This window comes from Pelobates fuscus, chromosome 4 (assembly GCF_036172605.1).
Source record: "Pelobates fuscus isolate aPelFus1 chromosome 4, aPelFus1.pri, whole genome shotgun sequence".
NCBI lineage: Eukaryota > Metazoa > Chordata > Amphibia > Anura > Pelobatidae > Pelobates > Pelobates fuscus.
In genome coordinates this window covers 199,636,332-199,660,586 of record NC_086320.1, presented here as the reverse complement: position 1 = coordinate 199,660,586, position 24,255 = coordinate 199,636,332, and the positions used below count along the sequence as shown (strand labels likewise).

The window sequence follows — 24,255 nt, the reverse complement described above, 5'->3', positions numbered from 1 at the left end:
TTAGAAAAGAAAACCGACTTTTAAAGTTAAGAATTACAACTACTGATGAAGGTACTTTGTAACATTACAAAATAGCAGGCATTTTTACAGCAGAAGAACTAAAAGCACATAATAATTAACACAACGATACACAACTGTTTTTTGTTTTTTTTATGAATTTGGATAAATAATTTTGACGTTGAAGTGTTACTTGACAAATTCAGCTTTGGAATCGGTCAGGAATTGGGTAATACCAAAACTGCCGTTTGTGTGGACTAAACACATGTTCAGCATGCTCATTGGGCTCAAGATACAGTGCATTCAGGATGTAATATAAAGCCTGCAGATGTCTTTACAAGACTACAGCAAACATGGAAGATATCCTTTCACAAGGGTTTTAGTGGAAGCAATACAAATGAGAGATTCTACATTAAAGCCTTAATTTGGATTTCTATTTACTTTACCAAAAGTCAATATGTTTCTCTTCTGTTCTATTTTCAATATAACTGGAGATTAGCACTTTATCATAAATATTAAGTATCACAGAGATGGGATATTGGTTCCAGAAGGGTTTTAGGAATTGCATTAACACACGATAAGCAGGTGTCTCAGTGACCACTGGTTTTGGTCAAACCGCTTAAAATAGCTTGACCCAGAACAGGGTGACAGTGACAACAGCCAAACAGCATGATAATCCCTACAATGGCATGTAGTGGCTATGGTGCTTAGACTGCCCCTTTAAGTCTAGGAGATATGCACAGAATGTAGATTAACTGTATGTTAGGTGAAGGAATCCTAAAACTTTGCCAGGAATGTGAGCCAACAAAAAAAAAATTATTTAGGTAGGCCCATCCCACTGTTTAATTAAAGATAGTTTACTTAGACAATATATCTACAATCATTTATTTTCAAGCATTAGTGGATTGCCAGATCTTCCATCTTTTAACTTCATGTTGTCAGGAGGTGCGTAAAAAGTGCTATTTAGCAGCATGCATCTCTCTTATGAGACAGCTAGAATAAGCCGCCATGAAACACACATTGCTGAGCACCGTATTTTCCTTCTCCGTTACGCTTGGAACCCTATCATGATAATAACGCTAAAGGAGGGTCCACCAGACCTAAAGGTGGAGCTTGTCCACATTCTAGTCCTTACGTCGTCTTCCCATTTGGGAGTTTAGAGGAAACCTGTGTTAGGTAAAGGTGCTATAAGGAAGGTAATCTTACTGGCCCTGTTTTGCATACGCATCTGGAACTGTACTATGGATGTTTTTGTCTGACATAGGAAATAAAACATTGGACACTGACATTAGTACTTTATTAAAAATAACAAGATTCCATGGTGTTCAATGCTAACAGCGCTACCTTAAACTGAACAGATTAAACTAAACAATGTAATAATATTGCGGCTATTATTAATAGGGATACTGTGAACATAACACAACCGCCTATGCTCCGTGCATAGATTAAAGTGCAGTGTATCTGGCTTTCTTCTAAGGAAGTTCTTTTCAAAAATATTGTATTTATATAGCAAAGGCCATAGTTGAAATGAGTTAGGTATTCTATTGACACATTTGTCTCATTTAAGAACATACAGTTCTGCGCAATTTGTTACTTTAGCTATTTTTCTCTTTTTAGGGGCCGTGGGTTATCAACTCATCTGGTACAGAGACACATTGGTCTTGAAAAGTCCTGTTTTTCCACTTTGATTTATTTTGACACTTTCACATTTAATGTGAATAGTCAACCATTCCAATAGGGAAGTACGTTTGTTGGTTAATATATTTTTTTGGTATTAGACCACCACCTAGCGCTGGCTTTGGTCTCAGAAGCCCTTTTCGGTACTGGATACTGTAAGTGTCTTGCACAGTAAGTATGTGTATTGATATGCTACAGTACGTGGAAGTGGATTCATCACAGCAGTTCCTATGGCATTCCTGTGTTCACGTAATTGGCTTCCCTTTAGCAGTGTTGAATGATGCATACTGGTGGGAAGTGCAATTATTGTTGTGCCTGAGCATTCAAAAAAATATAGCTGTTTGGTGAACAATCATGTGATTAAGAACTCTTAAACATTGAAATGGTTTCTACGTAAGTATTGATAGGTTCACTCATTAAATGAGTTTAGGACTAAGGCCACATCTTACTTTTTTTGGGAGAAACTAATTGAAAATATCTGTTACTGGACTGCAGAGCATCTTTATTGCCCTGCCCGATGCACTATCCACCCAGCCCTATCCTATGAAAAATGACAGATAGTGATTTTAAGCCAGCTTCCATTACTAATAATATATTAACACTGGCTGCTACGGTTCTATATTTGTACCTTCTCCATTCACACTTTGTGAAAAGATGGACTTATCCACTAAAACTGTTCTAGGTAGTAAGGCTAAGTCGTTTTGTAAACCTTAACATTTTCCAGATGAGGGAATAAAAGAAAGGCAGTAATAGATATCTTAATATTGTTTAAACATATAACCTCTAAGGCTCATGTCTGCAAGTGCAGAGAACATACACAATAACTGAACTCCATGCGACAAGGCTTCAATGGGGAAACAATCAGTGAGACAGCAGATAGGTAACCAGTACAGTTCACATGAGCGTACAGCAACAACAAACTCTAAAAGAAGCAATACTTAAAGCTAACAGCTTACACAATTCCCCTACTTTATTGAGCTGCGTGTTTGTTTCTCTGATTTGTTGTTTTTGTGTGTCATGTATGTTCTGTCCTTCATCCCACGCATGAGGATGTGTTAATGCCTTCCAAGAAGGCTGGAGAGAAATCCTGATGATGGCTTCTTGCCCACTGGGTCTTGGTCTGGTGTATGTTCCAGTTCTGACTCAATATCCTCCAGCTCTGACTGATCCAGAAGTTCAAAGTCATCAGCTTCTTCATTATCAGTATCTTCACTGGAGCTGGCAACTTGAGGAGGCTGTGATAGCAAGGCTGATTGTAACTGGTCCGTTATAAGTGCGGAAACTGCAGCTGTTACAGCTTCCTTGGCCACACCACTCACTAGGTGAAAGGGTTGCTCATCACTCAGCAGAAGTGAAAGAGCTGCTGCAGAGTATTTCTCTTTACTTGTTCTGCTGGTCTTCTCAGCTTTGCTTTTTGGTTTGGAAGGTAGACCTATGCTCAAGTCATCATCGTTTGATCCTGAGCCGTTTTCCAGTGAAGGAAATTCTGCCATGTCTTTGGAAAACATCTCATCCTGGTCACTTTTCCGGTCAAAATCTGAGGATAGGTAAATGGCAACATAAATAAGGAAAAGAAGATGAAAATTCCCATCTGTTCATGTATTATATATCTAAAATGTATATGTTCTACTATTGTAAAAGGACAAAAAAAAACATTTAAGTCATAAATATTAACCTAATGCAGATGATGAATAAATGTAGCAACAACTGGATGTTTACAACAAGTGTACAGTGGATGCAGTGTGTGAGTATAGTGGACACAGTCTATAGGATTGTTTAGTGGATGCAATGTGTGTGTAAAATATGCAGTGTGTGTATATATAAGGGATGCATGCAGTGTGTGTGTGTAAGGGATACATGCAGTGTGTGTGTGTGTATAAAGGATGCATGCAGTGTGTGTAGAGTCAATGAAGTATGTGTGAATAGAGTGGATGAGTATATGTGTGTGCAAGGGATATATTGTGTGCTTTGTTTGTGTGAGAATTGGTGTGGTACGATAGGGGTTCAGGGACTGTGTTCTGTGGGGGGTGAGATACGGCAGCTGCTTTATATTTTCATATGTTTTTGTTTTATTTAAAAATGTGCCCACCCTCCCTACTTCTTATCTCTGGCCAGGGAGAGGGGATACTACATTCCTCGATTTTCCAGTGGTGTGTATAGTGGAAGCAACGTGTGTGTGCAAGGGATGCATGCAGTGTGTGTGTGTGTATAGTGGATGCAGTGTGTGTAAGGGATTCATTGTGTGTTCCTGTGTTGTAGGATATGGGCTGTGTTTTATTGGGGATGAGAGAAAGGAGCAGTTTTATGTATTTTTTTTTATTAATAATACATTTCTTTGTTTGTTTTATTGAAGCTTTACCTACCAGCCTGCTTTTTACCTCAGGCCAGGGAGAGGGACTGAACATTCCCTGGTAGTCTGGTTGAAACTCTCGTGCTCCAGATTTTGCTGAACTACAAGATCATCTAGCTATTTCATTCAAAGAATCAAGGGAGTTGTAGTTCCGCAACATTTGGAGAACCTTGCAGAGAACCCTTTATCTCGGCCAGGTGAAAGGTTTTGTCACAAGCCCTTCCAATATGTGGCAAGTGTTGCAGTGGTAATCCACAGCAATGCTCTAAAATCTGGGGCTCGCAAGAGAGAACCTGCCAGAGGAGGAAGCTTATACAGTGAGGGAAAATGGTATTTGATCCCCTGCTGATTTTGAAAGTTTATCCACTGACAAAGAAATGATCAGTCTATAATGTTAATGGTTGGTGTATTTTAATAGTAAATGGTCAAAATCTGCAGGGTATCAAATACTTTCCCCCCTTACTGTAGTCTCCTGGTGCCATGGCGACCTGGTGCCTGGGATTTGTTGAGCCCTGGTATAACACCACATTAAATTCATGCTGATAATTATTAAAATGGACACTTTAATCCACCATAACAAACTATGCTAAACCCAAGTAGATCCCCTGTCCATGTCTTCCCGGCAATAATGCTGCAGCTACAAGGGCAGAAGTTACAGTTACTTATATGCCCATGCAAGTACATATATGACACATACAAGAAAAAAAACTAAGAAAAAAGTTACTTGCGCACTATCCAAAAACCATATGCACATTTAAATTTAGCATTATTCCAATGACCATTAAAGTGTAAGCTCACCTGCCACATCAAGGCAAAACCTCTTAGGCGAGTCCCACACTAACAACGCACCTTGCCATTTTCAGCCAAAAGGCAAAATCTCCAATAGGACAGAGAGGTATTAATCCAAACTCTTACACACTTAACACACTAAATCCCACACACATAAACCCTTAATAGGGAACACATGTATAACACATGCATGCTGTGTAGGAGCACATCATACAAGTCCCCACCTCCCCAACTGCTACCTTAAGAGAGAAAATAGTGACTGAGAATGTATTTGCTAGCATTGTTCATGTCATACCATCTGATGTATCGGTCTGCGGAGTGTATCCTTCTGACAGGTTGAAGGTCCCGTTGTCCCAGGACACTTCTGAAGGTTCTGTGTCAGACAGTGAAAGCTCCTTTGCCATCATTGCAGGATTAATCTACAGAAAATCAGAAGAGTAAATCGTGAGCAATAGAAATTGAGCCTCACAATGTATTTTAGATTCCTGGAACAGTGACATCCTAGTTTTATCTCTGAATACCCCTTTAAATGCCTTTCAACATGTCATATTCCCTGACTGAGGACCCCTTTATAAACTCAAAACAGATTTAGAATTTTTTTTCTTTTCCAGACTGGTATATGTGTATAACGCTACGAGGGCACTACACTCAGAATTCATAAAATAAAATAAATTCATGCGACAGAGAGAGGGACTTATGGAATTGTCATTAATACAGCACCTGAGGACATAACGCAGATAGATCCAATTCACTGTCATCTCCAGGGCTTTTTTTAGCTTCTTTTTCTGAAGAAAAATATATGAAATTTATAGAACTCTTGGTAAAACAGCAATGGTTAACCTTCACATTTTCCATGACGCACAAATATCTGTAGTGTTATGATTAACCATCACATGTAAATGCTGTAAAATATCAGTGATTTAATAAAAATGTCAGTGATTTCTTCCTGTGTTATATATTGCCTTGCTGCAAATGAACGCCCATTCACAAAAGTACTAAAAATGGCATTGTGACAACACTGTGACATACATACCTCAGTATGGCTGAGATTGGTCACACTCCCATGAAACACCTGCTATTACCAGCTGCTTTGATTAATTCTGTCCCTCTCGTGATAAGAAGAAGTTGTGAGAGGAGTTAAGAAAACAGAACCATGCTGTTTATGTCTTCGAAGCTCCTTTCCCAACATACATTTCACAAGTGGGAGAGGAATGAATGAACCATTGGGGTATCAACAAATATCAGCATTTGCCTGGGAGTGTAACTCTGAACAATCTCAGGCATAGACAAGGGATTGCCACCCGGCACTTTCTCAGTCAAATAATGTGTTAAGTGTTATTCCAAGCACCACTTCAATTATTTAAAATGGTAATGGTTTTTGCAGTCTGTATGTAAAGCGTTTCAGTTTGAAGATTCAGAGACATTTTATATTACTGCCTGCAGCATCATTAGGGTGTTAAACCATAAAGCTAATGTAAATTCTGTGCATCCATTCACAGCAGGTCATTAATTGCCTCAGTCCGCTCAGTTGACACTCTTAGCCAATTAATGACTAGTGTGATCGAGAGAAGCCGAATGCGCATAACCTGACAGAAAAGTAAGCTCGGCGCCTGGCGAGCCCCCCTATCGCAATGGTTTGCTCCATTCCAGCATGATAACCAATACAGTGGGCTCTAGGGTTTATAATACTTGAATAAACTCTTTATCGACAATAATGCATGGATAACATAACCCTCTGTGCCGAGAGCTGAAATTATAATTTAGCGTGCTGACCTTTGGTGTATATACTCCAGCCATTGCAATGTACAACTAGATAAAGGTCAACGCTAAAATGGCAATCTTGTGTTGTCTAGTATACTGTTGCGTTTATGAGAAAATAAAGTAATAGATTATCCTTTTACTAAGTCCTCTGCTTAGCTTCAAATTTTAAATATTTGAATAGTTTGTGTGTAATTATTCACAAAAAAAGCCTGGCATCCTGAAATACTGTGAAATACTGTGAAATAAGTGAAACATTGACAAAAACCATAATCACTTCAAAAACTGTAATGGTTGTGATGTCTAGAGCGTCACTCTAACTTCCCTGAATTTTATTGTTTTTGTTTTTGGTCAGTACAAGAAACACTTACTTGATCTTGTTTTTTTCCACTGACTGACTCCAAAGTACAGCTTCTGCAGAACTGATTTCATTTTATTACATGCTTTATGTCCAAAGTCATTGCATTTTAGTAAGGGACACAAAAAGGCACATAATACTGGAGGAAAAAGAAAGAGAAAGAGGTTTCAGGATTCACATAAACAGCAACAGGATTATAACTTGTAAACTGTCAGGCCACACTAGCCAAACTGGAAAAATCGCAGCTGTTTTCAGTTTGGCTATTCTGGCCAGGAATTTGAATTCACTTTCAGGGTTATTCACGACAGTGAGAATTGGCAGGAATTCAAATTGAATTTTCAATTTAAGGCCAAAGTAGACAAACTGGAAGCATAGCTGACTTTGCAATTTTTTCCAGTTCTGCTATTTTGGCCTTAAATTTGAAATTCACTTGGAATTACATACACTTTTCACTTTAGTGAATGAATAATATTTTTCTTGTTCCAGAGATGTTTTTCCACTTACTATCCTATTTTTTTTTAAATTGTATTTTATTGAGTTATTGTGATTAATGCACAACTTATCCAATATATATATATATATATATATACATACTATAAGTAATATACATACGAACATTTAACAACCACTAGCATAGGGCAATTATGCAGAGATAAATCAGTGGAAAACTGTCGGTGTCTAATTGCTAAGGGTATTCATCTCTACGAGTTGTTCAATCCCTGTTCATTTGGGCTGGGTGGGTTTCAACTTGGGTTCAGGATTGTGTGTGGTGCTCTGGGGTTCAGCGCCAGGAGGCAGTTCCTCCCGATAACCTGGTCAGTCTCTGCACCGTGTTGGTGCTGGTCTTCAATCCGCCCGCTTGATGCAGCCTGGAGGATGTCTCTGGCAGGATCTGGGGTTGCATGCCAAGGTGCTTGTAAAACTCGTCTGGGTCCTCTGCTGAAGTCAGGGTGTGGGCTGTATCTCGGTCACGGTCACCTCAAGGAACCCTTCCATTACACATCGATATTTCATAGAACAGTCTCTGAGTTTCCTGGCCAGAGGTGCCAATTTTATTTTTTCCACCAGCACTGAGAACGGAATGTCTCCATATATAGCCACATTACATCTCTCAAAGGGTATAGTCCCCTGTGTTCTAGAGAAGCTCATTATGGCGTTTCTTACTAGCACATCACGTGTCACAGCTATGACGTCCCTGGTAGCTCCCTCTGGTGCCGCCGTGGACTTGCAGACTCTGAACACAGAGGTAATCTGTTGTGGGGTAGACCCTCCTCTGATTCCTATTGTGTCGATAAGGCTCTGTGTGAAGTGTAGTAGCCTCTCGTTTCCAATCGTCTCAGGGATCCCTCTGAGGTTTATGTACCTGCGCCTGTGGCGTGCTTCCAGTGCTGTCACTGTTCGGATTAGCCTCTGTACTTGTGAGGCTAGGCCTTCTATTTGTGTCTTGGCCCCCTGTAGCTGGGTATCCCTGGCAGCCACATTCGCCTCCACAGCTTGCACTTTTTTGTGGACTATCCCCACCTTGGCCTGGACCACTTGAAGGTCCGTTTTCCACACTCTTCTGAGGTCCAGCAGGAGTTTTTATATATCTCCCTTCCTGGAGGGGCGTGAGAGGTTCTTCCTCCTCAGGGGAGTCGCCCGACATATCCTGTTCCCCTCTGGCCTCGGGCGCCATCTTTGTTTGCGGCCGCGGCACGGGCCATTCAAAGGAGAGCCGGATATCTTGAAAGCGAGGGGTCTCTGGGCGCTGAGTCTTTTTATTCTTTCGCCCCATTGTATTCTCTGGTAGGGGGGTGAAGTTTCTGTCGGGTAAGTCTCTATTTTGCAGCCAAAATTGTGTTTATTCCGTTTCTGTTACGGAGCCTCTCAGGGAGACGTCTGCTTGGTCTCTCAAGGCAACGCCCCCCCCCCCTTACTATACTTTATTAATGAATACATGGAAATGTATGGGTACAAACTAAACTGTGTAAAATACCTCTTAATACACAATTGGTGACAACTTTCTTAAGCATATAATACAAAATTTGGAACCACACTCAAATCTAATTATTTTAATTACTATATATTGTAGTAGTACTCAGCCTGTGCATTTTGCATCAGGAATCTTTTTCTCCAATTACAATGAACTGTGAATGTATTATATGGAGGCAGTAAACTTAAAGGGAAATTAAAAGACCAAAAGCCGTCTAACTACTCAGAAGTGGGAAGCTACCAGTGGTGGAGTTAACCTTCCAAGGCAGTAATTGCAGTTTCTCAGAAACTAACTACAATAATTACCATTGCAGGGTTAAGGAGACTGGGACAGAGCACCCAGACCACTTCAGTGAGCTGAATGGTGCCTATAGTGTCCCATAAGCAGCAACACATTCCAAAGTGCCTGTGATTTAAGGTGTAATGAGATGCAACAATAAATACAGTTATAATCTGATAATTGCTTTCTCACAAATAATATTGATCACAAGCTTGTGTTTATGCAGTCGTTGAAGTGGCAGTGACACTTTTGAAATCTCATTGAAATTCCAACCGAGTCAAAAGATATAATGAGACAAAGGGACAACTCTGTGATGGCTGCAGGCAATTGGCTTTATCTATGAAGGATCCTCCCTGGGCCTCAATGCTGGACTCTCGTGTATGCAAAGTGCCATGAGCTGAAGAGGGCCCATCGGTAGAAGATGACATCGCCCTCGAGGGACAGGTTCAGGTAAGTAAAACTCACTTTTCTCTGACCAACCCCCGGCCACCAAGCCCCTAGCGGAGATGGCACAGTTGGCAAATTCTGCAAGGTCCAAAGATGGTGAAAGTGTTGCTGTAATATGCTAAATGCATCATACATGACAATGCACTTACAGGCATTAATAACAACAAAATTTAATATTTAATGTATAAATTATAATATTTGAGTACTTACATATCAAATAAGAGAGGACAACTCCAGGAATGTAGCTTCCCAATATGGTGAAGAAAGTGCAGATGCTACAAACTACTAGGCAGAACTGTGGAAACAAACACAAGTTGTGTTATAGTGTCTAATCTAATTGGTGATAGTTTACACAAGTCACTGTGTGATTTCAAAAAACAGATCATAAGGCTCACATAAAAAGGGGACTCCCAGTGTGCTAACGTCAGGTAATATCAGCTCCTAATCACAGAATAGTTTCTCAATGATACCATGTTTCTTTTTCATTCCCTCTCATCCCACACTGCTCCCCTCAGAGAGCAAACTTTGCAAAGGTCCAAATAGATGAGACACAGAAATTATCCATTTAGAAAATACTGTTTAAAATTCTCCATAACTTACTGTGTTTGCAAAATGATGCTCTAAGTTGCTATTATGTTGTCTCTATAGCTTTGATCTTTATGAATTCAGAGTATCAAGTCTGTTCTGATAACTATTAATAACTATTATGGATATCCAGCACCACTCTAGAAGGTCATCTTTGAATCTAACTGGCATGACTGCTAGAATGTAAATCCATGTTGCCACAAATGAACTCTCATCTCAATGAAGTGGTCTGGGTGCAGTGGTTCTGTAGTTTTACCATGCAATGTAAAACACTTTAGTTTGTAGAAACTGATATGCTTACATTGCATGTTTAAACACACCTCGAGTAGATTATGATGACATTGCAGCTCATAAGAAAGCACTGATGCTGCTTTTGATGCTGTCATATGAGAAGTTGTGCATCAGTCCCAATGCTCTTCTACGTGCGACAGGTAGGGGCTATTAAATATTATAAGGACTGGTTGACCCAATGTTCCCTCCCCAGCCCCCCTCATGGGTGGTGGTTGGGGCATACAAAAAAAAATATACAAGGGAAGGTGGAAATGCCCTTGTCCACCCCCCAAATTAGTGCCATTTCCCCGCCTAAATAGTTAGGGGTCCCCAAGCGACTAGCCAAACCCCTATTAATATAAACTAGCGGCAAGTAATACAACTAAAACCTATAAAAAATTATACTTGCCATCAGAAGTATTCTGTCTTCTAAATCTTCTATCTCTATCACCCATAATGGCCAAATTAAAAGCCATAATAATACAATGCAAAGCCATAATAATGCAATGCAAATTAAAAGCCATATAATGAATGCAAAAAAAACAAACAAAAAAACCTCCGCCAGATCTGCAGAAAACATCCAAAACAATAATAACTTGGCATAAAAATAATAATATAAAAATAGATCCATCTTTGCCCTGCAACAGCTCTGAACGGAATGAGCTTCAAAGCTGAAGAAGTTATAAAGCATGTGATTGGTTGGCTTACAAGCCAATAAATCAGAGCGCTCAGACAGGCAATTCTCACTTCTCTCGAGACTTGCCACAAGAATATTCCATGGGCAGAGGGGGGCATTAGTATGTCCCATTTATTTATAGCCCCCTCCTGCTCACCACATTTGGGGGCTGGTGGGTAAAGAGTGATCTGTTACCTACCATTATATAATTTATATTCCCTTCCCAATGCACAACTGAAAATTATAGCCAATGTAGCAGGACAGAAAGCCCAGAACTGGATTAGATACCCTGTTATTCTACAGTGGCTGCCTAATAAATAGTTTTTTATTTTATAGTCATTTTAATCCCTCCTAGAATTTATTTATTTATTTATTTTTTATTGATGGCTGGCTAAAAAGCTCTGGCCAATCACCACATGTTTAAAACTTGCACCGCTGAGGGATTAAAAAAAAACAAAAAAAAAACTATTTGCAACTCTGGCAGCCAGCAGGTAAATATTTTGGCTTCTCTAAATTTGAGCCCGGATCTGAATCATCCAGGTCCAGATTTCAGTCATCTTGTGGTGTTAAATGTAGGTCGAATAATAGAGTTTTTAACTACATAGCTAGTTTGAAACCTGATTAGCAAGATCTGGACATTGTGAAATAGTAAAAAAATGTCTGCATTTTGCAGTCTAATTGGGCCCATACACAGCATGCCCCATTTGACACAGCACATTTTGACTTTTGTGAATGACACTATGAGCAAATAACCCATGAACTCTATTAGGTACCAATATAGAGACGAGTCAACAATAGTCTAAGAAATTTCTCCAACTGTATTTGAATGGGTGTAGCCATTGTAGCAAACTATGGAAATATGTGCATGAACACATAGCTTGAAAATAACATCTAAGTCTTAACACGTTGCCAAGTGCATCAAATTTCATCTGAACTTGCTTATTAAAATGACTTATCTAGGACACTTGAAACTGGTAGGTGCTAATTAATTAACTATTTGGCAACGCAATGCTAATAACTGAACTTAATTAACTGTATCCTAATTATTAGAGAGCATGTGGAACGTGTGTAGTACGACAAAGGGTGACCCATCCTGTGGAACCTCTGGGACACAGTGCAGGAAGTAGAAAATGGGCTACGGAATTCTTTACTAGCATTTAACTTCATTCCGTGAATCATGCAATACTTTACCTCAGGATTAAATTATATCAACAGGCAGTACCCAAGCAGTTAGTTAGAATCACAATTCCTAATCTTCAACTAACAATAAACGCAGGTTCCCCAGCCCTAAAATAGACAATTAAGCCTTATTTGAAGTCTAATTTATAGGTGATGTACAGCGGTATATTGGAGATTGGAAAACATTATAAAAAGACTTCCTATGTATAGTTACAGATACACTTTAAATTGAAAGTCTTTTTAAGGTTTACACTAGTACAATTAATTCCAGTCTTTGATGCAGAAAATCTATTTGTACTTGAACAGATACATGTGAATTCAAAAAGAAAAAAGGGCGGGGAGAGACAATAGAAATGACTCATAGGGTAAAAAAGTGTAAAATCAATCAAATGTAATATAAAGATAGTAACAAGTTGGACTCTCACATTTGCTAAAAATTTTACGAGCATGACATATCTTAGGGAGGTTCTTGTTTTAACAATGCCGCGTTTGGCATCCTGTCTGTTGCAGAGTACTTGTAGCAATACGAGAAATCTTCCCGATAATGATATTGTCAGGCTCAGTATACTAGTAATGGTCGAGGTTTTAGCTGATGTCTTAAACTAAAAACGATGTCCACAACTGAGTTTCACCATACATTTGGCTTTATCAGTGGTTCATAGTGTTTTTGTTAGTCTCTCTGAATGTAAAGCTAACCAGAGACATTAAGTGTGCAGTCACTGAGAGACAGTATATACATCTGTGTTTAAAAAACCCTACAAATAGTTATTGTTTCTTGTAATTAGGTTAAATTAGCAGGTGAATTTGTGTTGTTATTGCAGACTAAGTTAGAAAAATGGGTTAGTTACATGTTTATATTCGTGTTTCAATAGTAACCCACACTAACGTTTTACAGGTTGCATTGATAGATAAAATATATTGTTAATTTTAGTTATAATTACACACTAGATTAGAGAAATGGACCAGTTTTATATTTGGGTTTCCATGGCAACCCGCACCTACAACGGTATTTCCAATGGTAGGTACCAGTTTAAAATCTCTGCAAGATTACTTATGTTTGACATATATTTATGCACCTGGAACTGTACTTTAATGAAATGTTTGCTTCTTAGAAACAGCTTATTGCGGTCCTATATTACAGGATGTCAGGTTTCCATAGTAACCCTTATGATCGCAAAAAAATCTGTATTTAAATTGTTCATAACTTATTAGGAGCCTAACACACCCTTATTTCTAAAACTCACTAATTTGCATATATTTTAAATTTATTCTTATTAAACAGGTTGTCATTGTAACACCCACCTAACTTCTGATGTAGCAGAAATTGCTAAAACAAAGAGCATAATTATAAAGAAACTAAAGTTTTAATCTGGTAATAATAAACTACTATTAAAATAAGTGAACGCTATAGTTTGAAAACCCAGAATCGGTTATCAATAAAGATCCCCACAGGAAAGCATTGAGTAATGCTTTCCTATGGGTGGGTTTGAATGCATGCGCACCTCTGGCCGCCCATGCGCATTCGGCTGCACTCAGGAGCAGACATAGGCGGGGAGGAGAGGTCACTAACGCCGATGACGCCCGGCGCTGGATTAAGGTAAGTGGCTGAAGGGATTTTAACCCCTTCAGCGCGAGGGAGGGGGACTCCGAGGGAGGGGGGCACTCCAAAAGTCTATAGTGCCAGGAAAATGGGTTAGTGTTCCTGGCAATATAGGATCCCTTTAACTAGTGGTTTCTTATCTGCCCATACTGAAAATTACAAATACTTTATGGGTTCAAAAGTTGACATACTTATATATAGTTGTAATCAAAATTATTCAACCCCCACTGAAAATCAGATTTATTGTCAACATGTACAGACTTTCAGCTATTTGCAATAAACACATCAAACAAAAGTAATTGAAATAGCTCAACACAACCAATGCTTCAAGTGGTTTCCCCAAATGAAACTGAAAACGCAATTTATAATGACTTCTCCAGCCTTAATATGATTAAACCTGATTTTCAATGGGGGATGAATAATTTCACAATAATTACATCTGAGATATATAGGTAACCTTGTTTAGGGCGGCATACCATAATAATTGTAATATGGAAAAGAAGAAAGAGACAGAGAGAGAAAAAGAGAAAAAATGCTTAGTTGCTTCTTGTACTCCTTTCTACACGTTGCCAAGACTATGTTAAAAAACGAATATATATATTTTTTAAATCTGCATGTAAACCATCAGGGTTCAAGGTATCTAATAAATAAATCCACCTTGTTTGTTTATTCCCAAGTTCTTTAATGTGGTCCCCTTCTCTTCAGTGTTTCTAGACATGACAAATCGCACCAAATTCTAATATGCTTACATCCGTGTTGTGTACTGTTGCGGAGTTAGTTTAGACTATATGTTGCAGGAATCTCCTTTAGATTTCTTGGATTGATATTTTCCTCATGGCTCCTCCAACATATTGCAACCCGCAAGGGTATTGCAATACATATATCACATTAGGGCTGTTACATGCAAGGAAATCTTTTATTTGTAACAATTTATTTGAGCAAATAGATGTAATTTCACATACCCTATTGTATGGTTTCTTTTTACTGTTTCTACATGCTACACATTGATTACAAGCAAATAGGCCCTTTTGTGGATTGTTTAGGGGAGCAGAGTATATGCTTACTGAATCTCTGTTGCTTCTCACCAACTTTTGTTTAATGTTTGGTGCCCCTATGAAATAATTCAAGGCTTTTCAGGTAATAGATGACTCTACAGGACTATGTTTTATTGAGCAAGTGTTAATGCTTTCTAACAATTTTCTTCAGTTGAAAATGTTCTCTGCTGTAGTCTAAAATTATAGGGGGATGCTCTCTTTCTTGTCGTTTCATAATACTACCTTGACTTTGTTTCTCAATACGTTGACCTGTCCAGCTTTTCTACCACTTGCTGGGCTGTCAACAGTTCCTTTTTATCACAGTTTTTCTCTATAATTTTTTTTTTTGATGATTTCTGCTTCTTCGTTATATATTTTTACATCTTACAATTGCACAATAATCTTTTTAATTCATTAGAGGGGACATTTCTAACCAAGCAAAATAGTGGCAGCTGTCCTTCAGAATAAACCTATTGAAAGTTTTAGGTTTTTATGTCCCCCTTTCTGTTTATATTCTTAGACTCAAGAATTCCACTGATTATTGGCTGCATATTGTATTTAGATGTGTCCCCCATGTATTCTGGTTCCTCCAAAGTATTTTGTTCTCCTTATCAAATGAAGAAGATTTGAATATTTGTATTCCATTCATGTTGATTACCAATCCCCTATGAATAAATTGAGGGTCAAATTTTGTCCCCATAGCCATGCCCTTTTCTGTAGATAGTATTTATATTCAAACCAGAAATAGATATTGGTAAGAATTAATAGAAACCCTTTCGGTATGAACTGTATTTGGAGGTCATCAAGATCTTTGATGTCCTTTAGTGCATTGTGAACAGGTTTACAGACTTGTCTATGTTCTATTACAGTGTACAGTGATGTAACGTCTGCCGCTACAAAAAAAAAAAAAAGAGTTTGCAGACCGTTGAAAATAAGCTAGGTCCTTGATAATACTTGTTTTCTCTTTCAAGTGTAACTTGACCCTAGTGATGTAAGGTTTAAGAAACTTGTCAATGTATTCGCGTAAGTCTATGCCAGAAAAACCTGGTCATTTGATCAGATTTTTGTTGTTGAATAAAACAGTTTTTTTGAGAATTTCACAAGTAGAAACGAAAAGGAGGTCTCATAGTGGGATGATTAACCAACTGAAGGGCCTAACCCTAGGTTTTATAACCAGAAAAAAAAGGTCATAAACTTAAAGAAAAGAAACCGGAAATTGTTGGAAAATCTCTTATGGGATCACGTATATTGAAATAAATGGACCATAGATTCTAAACTTACAATTGAAAGATATATTATACGACTCACTAAGGCACCATCCCGAACACGAAACCAGACCCGTCCAGCCAGCACTCAGAGCCGGCATAGGCTGAGCATATCGAACTGTATGTACGCTACTCCTGCTGACCTCACAGGGGAGGCAAGACTGGACTCTCTCGGACAATACCTCATTTATAGACTTATTGGCAGTATGGTGCTTAAACATGCAGTGTTTACCTTCTTTTACATATTAACAACAGATACACACTGACCATAATACTAATGAGTCTTAAGCTCTCGTTTACCAGTATACAATACCTAGACTAGACCTCCAGCACTGACTAAATATATTTGTATATCGAAAATACCTTTAGTATATAGCCTGTACCAATTGTTGAACGATGCATGCAACCAAAACAGTCTTAGGTCACCTTTTCTATTTGTTCAGCCTGATTGTCTAGGCCTCTCCTTCTACTCTGTAGATATACATAAACCTGTGTAGTAATGATCCATGCCTGACCAGCCTGCCACCAGCTCAGAATACCTGTTTAGCTAGGACGAGGGCCCCATAGCCTGTTTACCTCTGTTGTTTCCTTGCCATACTACGCATAGATTGTATGCCATATGTTACTCACCAGTTACACGCTTGTTCCTCTTTACTTTATTGTTGACGGTATCACCGTAAAGCCCTAAGCTACCTTTCTCACTACTATTTTACGCCTGATCTTAACTATATGGAAAGCGTACTTAATAAAAAATAATGAGGCCCCTAAGCGTAGGAGATGTATTACTGTGCTACAATGATCCCACTATGTATTTTTGCTATGCATCCCCTCCTCTTCCTTCTGTACCCCATTTAACCCTTGCCTCAATAAAAGAAAGATTGACAAAAAAAAAAAAAAAAAAAAAAAAAAAAAAAAGAAAGATATATTATTTACATACTACAACACTATCATATTTGTAGTATGTAAATAATAAATCTTTTAATTTTCATTTTAGAATCTATGGTCTATTTATTTCAATATACGTGATCCCATAAGAGATTTTTCAACAATTTCAGGTTCATTTTCTTTAAGTCTAGGACCTTTTTTCAGTTTTTTTTTAAATTTACATAATCCCTTAAAGACCAATGATATTTCATGTTATCATTGGCCCTAAAGACCCTATGTCAGAATGGAATGTCTCCTTGTTTACCATTACCAGATTTATAAAACCCTGTCATTGTTAGATGATGTTATATTTTGATAAAAATCTTTGAAGGCTTGCTTTTTTTTATGGAATTAATCAATCATTGCTCCTTAACAGTTATAGCAGTTGAGGAATTCATCTCCTAATAACTTCACTGCAAATACATAGCAGATATTTTTTTTAAGCATTGGGTGACTTATTTATCCACCTCTCTCCTGCACTTTCCCTTCCCCCCAAATTTCTTCCCCAGTTGTGATCACACAGGACTTTCACCCCTAACGTGGGAGAGTGGCTTTAGCAGATTCCAGGAGGGACATCCTACATGTCCTGAAGATGTCAGTTTTATGAACAACTAAGATACTGCGCAGAACCCTCAGACTCTTAAGCCGCTAGTAGAGGAAACTGAGAATGAGGAATACATCAAATAAAACCGGAGGGGTGAGAAAGTCAATTTAATTTTATATATATATATATATATATATATATATATATAAAATTAATGGAACCTAGTATGTATTTAATGTCATGCTGTAAATCATGCATCACTTCAGATGCCAGCAATTCATTTACCCATATGATGTAGTCATGCAGCCAATATGGCAATGCTGTAGGATTTTAACAACATAAATATATTCTTAAAGTAAAAGCTTTTATTCTTCATTAAGCCTGACTGCCACCTGTAAACTACACTGTAATATGTGTTACTTCATTGTCTCTTTGCTTTTAAAGAGTTACTCAAAGCACCATGACCACTTCAGTGATTTAAAGGGATCACAGTGGATGGAATTTTTATGTGTAGCATTTTGTTTGAAATTCTGCAGTTACACAGACCCTTAGCTGTCGGGGCAATAACTCCACCTTGGTCAGCGTCATTGGGGTGTCATCAGCCAGCCTGGAAGATGAGTTCCAGGCTAGCTGTCAATTCTGTGCAACTTTCATTTCCCAGAACGTCACACATTGGCTGAGAGCAGGCAGCTGACACTCTCAACCAATGAATGGTGATAGTTGGGCCTTCCGGGGCTCTGCAGAAGCCGGACGCGTGGGACTGGACCACAAGGGAGCATCAGAGCCCAGCAAAGACTGAGTTAATGAGGTAAACTGTTGCCATTACCGGGAAACCAGGCCTTGGTACTCCAGGCATCATAACCACTACAGTGGGGTGTAGTGGTTATGATGCTTTAACATCCCTTTAAGTCCTGCAGTATGGAGCATGAAATCAAATTTAAAAGTTGTCTCATTGTCACTACAGGCTGCATCTCTAGTAAAGTAATTATATTACAAGATTTATATAATGGAGATACTAAAGAAGCTCCATAATAGTGACATTGCTGAGTGTTTACTGCAGTTATTTTATCCAGTGTTTTCTGACGTGGAATACTAGTAAAGTTTTTTTTGTCCATATAATTCATTTTATATAGTTACATAGCAATCTAGATTTAATAAAATTCTATGGGGAGTGTTCGGTGTTCATGGAGATCGTGAACGTAGATGCTGCACACTGTGCAGCACTGAAATAGGAAGCACCTCTAGTGACCACCTGAGTGACTGCCACAACAGGTGTTGCTAGACAGCAATGAGAAGGCAGCGTTTACATTGCTGAGCTTGCAGGGACGGGCAGTAGACACCAGATCCACTATATTACTCTGTATTGGTTCTGGTGACTATAGAGTCTCTTTAACCCCTTAAGGACCAAACTTCTGGAATAAAAGGGAATCATGACATATCACTCATGTCATGTGTCCTTAAGGGGTTAAATATGATATATGCTTGGATTATATCTGCTATCCAATGCACCATGGTTCTGAATAGTTTTGGTCAAGATTTGCTGTTATTGGTTATTAAAGACTGTATATTATTATATCCTATGTACAAAACAACAACAAGAAGATATTCACTATGCTTTCCAACATACCTTGCCAGGATTGTGCTGCTTAAAGTGAGATAGTTCCTGCAGAAATGCACTGTAGCTTGACCATGATTCTGCAATACACTGACTGAGCCGAGGCTTGCATTCCGAAGAACTCATTATCTCCCACCTGAGCAAAAGAAACACATAAAACAAAAATACCATCAGTCATGATTATGGCAAGTTTGGACATCCCAGCTGTAACTCACAGTGTTGCCTATTTGTATGTGAAGTCACATTCCACAATCCCATCTCCACCGTTGAAACACATTAAAGAACACTTGAGTAATACTATAGTTGTGGTTGGTTACTCTTTGGTAGAATATCTTGACAATTACTTGTGTATAACAAATAGGAAAGACAGCCAAATATATTTATATTCAGAGGGTTTAAAAAAAACAAAAAAAAAATACAACAACAACAATATGGAGACAGGTAGACGATAACTATCACTAATATACTGATGATGTTGAAACCTCAAGTGAAATATGTCACACAAAGATCAAAGTTGACAGTCGTCCCCAGTTTTGTCATTCAAAGTTTATAGGTTCGAAAGGTACATAGATTAGAAAAAAAATTCTTACAATAACACCAATTCTGCTCTCACATTAAAAAACAAAACAGAGATATAACAGTAAAAATGCTAAGCCTAGATACACATTAATAATACACAGATTGTATAGCCTCTATGGATGAAGGCAAACATATATGCCAGTATACTAGTATTTATGAGAGATAGTAAGTCAAAGCTAAAATAAAAAACAAAACAAAAAAAAAAATATATATATATAAAAAAACAGAGCATTAACTTTCAGTCAAAGCAGCCTAGTCTAGTCTCCACCTCTCGCAGACGTATGTTGCAAGATGAGAAAGAAAAAATAAAAAATATTTGCAGGAGAGACATCCGATATTGCATTGTTAGAGGACTGTCGATGTTGTGCAGCAGACAAGGCATGGATCCAATGCTCCTGTGCCCATAGCCGGCCAACACTGTCCCCTGCGAATAGGCAGCAGCACTTTTAGCACTCAAAGGCCTTGTCAGTCCTCCAGACCCCCCTCCCGTAAAGTCCGCAGGCCAAGCTGCCTTCTGCACCTCCGCAGCACCGCCTGCATCCCGGCAGGTACCACATGTCGCCTCCGCTAGTCTCTCCCATCACCGGCCTCTCGTCCAAGACAGGGGTGAGAGCCTTCTAACCTTATAATGCAAGCAACTGTATATGCTGATAACTACATCACCATTTTTATATACACAAAACCCTCAGTTCACCAGAATATTTGCTACTGTATATTGTCTGCTAATATACTACTTTTTCTCTTATATGTCTTATAAAAAATATGTAGGTGTTTGCCTATTACAACCCAGTACTTATCACAAAGCTAACATATGTAATGGTCTGGTTAGGTTTTAAACAGATTCTGAAATGTTTATTTTAACATTATATATGATATAATATGAAGTAGTATTTATTCAAGCATCTAAACCATGCAAATATGTACTTTGTTATTTATTTGCAAACTGTGACCTCATTTCATCGTCACTAAAAACAATGCCAAACAAATGCTGAAGTTACCTTGTCACATTATCTCATAGCATTATCAAGCTTAAATATCACTAGAAAAATTATTATTACAATGTCAGAAAAGAAGTGAAATGCAACAGTTGCCTGGAGGCTGATTTACTTTAGATTACTGAAGATTCCTTTTTAAGGTCCAAGGTTTCTGTCATTGATTGTATTCATTGTATACAATGTGTGGCTGGCAATGGTAATGTACTAAGTATCACAAGTTTATTATTTGTATTACAACCAAATTAATCTCTCCCCTGCACAAATCTAGTCCAATGCATTAATTATCAGACTGTAGACGAGAATGGAAAAAGAATGAATCTTTTAGTGTTGATGATGGAAAAATTGTTATTGTGTTTGAAAAAAATGTGGATCAAACTGCGAAACATGATTAATCTTCTTAGCATTAACAATGCGATAGTAAGCTAGGGAAGATTCTAATTACTGTATTTCCACAACATAACCCATGAGAAAAATAGGCTAAAGGTGAGCGAAATTCCACATGAATAGAGATAACACAACAACTAGACAACACAACCATCCATATTTATTTTGGGGTATTTTAAAAGTCTATGACATTACTTTAATGTCTGACTACTGATACAGAAAAATATATCTATCCAACATATACCAAATGACAGGCATGTGAAAACGTTATAAATTGGGAATAAAAACAAAATTTGCAGCTTTGTAACACCTGAGACTTGCCACATTATTCCTCATAGAGAGAGTCTTTTCCTTCAAAACAACTTTATTTTACTGAGGCTGGAGTCCCTTACCTTAAAGCAGGGGTCCTCAAACTCCACCCCCCCCCAGATGTTGCTGAACTACAACTCCCATGATTCTCTGGCTATCTATGTAATTCAAAGAATCATGGGAGTTGTAGTTCAGCAACATCTGGGGGGACGGAGTTTGAGGACCCCTGCCTTAAAGGGTTACTATAGCCAAAAACAAACTTTTAATAAAAAACATTTTTTAGCTGTAGTAAGCCTCACTGACATGGTAAGGTTTTTCTACAGTGAAAAAAAAAAAAAAAAAAGAAGGAAAGAAGGAAATAATCTCTTCTTTGATCCAGCACCTGAGGCCAAGTTCTCCCGGTGATGTCATCCCCTTCCACTGAAATCACTCCCCCTCACTGCAGCAGGAGGGGTACAAAAAAAACCTACTATATTGCCTGCCCTGTAGGATGGGTGAATAAACCTATATTGCACCTATGACTACCAAGTGCTGAAGTCATATTTTTTATTATTTCATATTGTGGGCCCCTTGGAGAAGTGGTCTTCACCTTTGACACAGGTACCAAAATTTGGAGTTTGGAAAAAAAGTGCCCTTTCCGTATAATCACCTTTGAAGAGGCAGTTACGTCTGGGAGCATATGGGCAGCGCTGTTCTTCTGTTCACAGCATGCCAGCTTGGCCCTTTTGTTTTTTTTATATTACAAGGTTTAGTGCTTTAGGGTTGAAGTTAGGGCTATGGTAGTATTGAGCATTAGTTTTAGAGTAGTGTAGTTTTGTGTAGGGGTTAAAGGGAGGTCTTAGCTGGTACTAGTGGGTACTAGTGGGGCATATATGTCCTTGTGCTGCTGGACAATAGTAGGAATTACAGTTACAGTTATTTTAGCGCTCCCGCTCTCTCTCTCTCTCTCTCTATATATATATATACACACACACACACACACACACACATTTATTCTAAGCATTTATACAGCATAAACATATGCCGAAGAATTTTAGAATTATAGAAAGGATTTGACATAAAGTAAATGACGTGCAAAATGTTAACAAGAAGTAAAAAAGGTCAAACGAGCTTACAGTCTTTGAATATATATATATTATTTATTAAAAGCAAACAAGACCAAATCAAGCATGTGGAGCATTCATGTGATTACCTGTTGGCAAAGGCCATTTGACTTTTCAGACAAGCATATGTCAACAACCATATTCCAAAATCATTCTGCCGTCTTCCCACTTTGGCTTTTCACCAGGGTACTGAAAGTGATCTGGTCATGAACACAAACATGGATACACACACATAACCCCCGGACAGTAACCGAACAGCTGCAGCTCACAGCTGCCCCTACTTGTCATAGTGTCAAATGGATTTCAGCACTAAAGGCTTCAGGATATTTCTTTCTGTGGAGATGACTAATCTTCTCATGTTTTCGTATAGTAAATATTTGGTGAAGCAACCCCATGATGTGCCTCGTCAGTGACCAGCCCCCAGCCATGCCTCCGTTAGCCTTTTCTCATAAAGGTCACTTAGTTTCAGGTTGCTGATTTCAAAATCTACCACAGAAAGCTTCTGGAACAACCTAATCATGTGAGTAAATAGTAAGTAGAAGCAAATGACTATGCTTGCTACTAAGAATATTATGAAGAACATAATGTGACAACAACGAAACCAAAGAATAAGAAAAACTCATGTACTAATTTAAGGGTGCATCAATGCAATGTAAAACTGCCTGACGTCTTCACAAAGCCGTGACAACTGATTAGTATAAGATTATTGCTAGAAAACTCATCTGCATGATGGCCAAATGTTATTTGGGTTCAGATTTATTAATTGTATTCTACCTATTCTAGTCAATATTTGGTGCTTTATACGTAATATAACATTTCTAGAATATTTAGATAACCCAAACACAGCATTAGAGATGAGGGTGACATAAAGTAACATAATACCTTCAAATGTGCACAATGCATTTCATTAGGTTGAGCAACCAGTGAATTTTAATTTTAATTTTTTTTTAATAAAAGGATGACATTCATTGATATTCACTACTCTAATAAAGAGAATCAATTTTAAGCATCAAACAAACCAAACCTAAATGCTTTTTATATTTTACCAGCTAAATTTTATTTAATATTTTCTAAAATTGTACTTAACATGTGTCAAGTTAAATAAACATTCTAAGCACCGTAACCACTGCAGCGTATTGTACGATCATGGATTATTGTATTATTACAGTTTATTCTAGTACTTATAGTGCAAGGTCTTTGGGTTCAGTCCCCCTGGGTTTTTGGCATAACAAAACCAAAGACTCTTCCTATACATAAAGCCTGTACCCCTGTTCTGTCAAGATAATGCAAAATTTCCACATCTGCATTATGCATTCAAATCATTCCAAATGTTGAATTAATAGGCTGTGAGTGCCAGGAGGCTTAGGCTTGTATTCACAACCTGTCATTGGCATTATCATTGGACAGCTTTGATGGTCATTGTAAAAGTGAAACTTTAGAAAATGTCTTAGGGAACATCTTACATACAAGTCCGAACGGCCCTGTACCGAATAGGGTAAAACCATCCAGCTACATACAGGACCATTCGGATGGCAAAATCCAGACATTGTTCACAATATTTAACAA

General features: G+C 38.2%; 1 protein-coding gene across 3 annotated transcripts in view; it reads right to left on the bottom strand.

Moving 5' to 3' along the window:
- Positions 1-1,668: 1,668 nt before the first annotated feature.
- RETREG1 (reticulophagy regulator 1) overlaps positions 1,669-24,255 on the bottom strand; it is a 137,336-nt gene continuing 114,749 nt past the window's right edge. For all 3 annotated transcript variants that reach the window (XM_063451843.1, XM_063451845.1, XM_063451844.1), the window contains 6 exons: positions 19,332-19,455; positions 9,838-9,922; positions 6,943-7,068; positions 5,534-5,598; positions 5,109-5,232; positions 1,669-3,211 (listed from right to left, as the gene is read on the bottom strand). In XM_063451843.1, the coding sequence (XP_063307913.1) occupies positions 2,730-3,211; positions 5,109-5,232; positions 5,534-5,598; positions 6,943-7,068; positions 9,838-9,922; positions 19,332-19,455 (1,006 nt within the window). In that variant the 3' untranslated portion in view covers positions 1,669-2,729. The remainder of the gene's footprint in view (positions 3,212-5,108; positions 5,233-5,533; positions 5,599-6,942; positions 7,069-9,837; positions 9,923-19,331; positions 19,456-24,255) is intronic.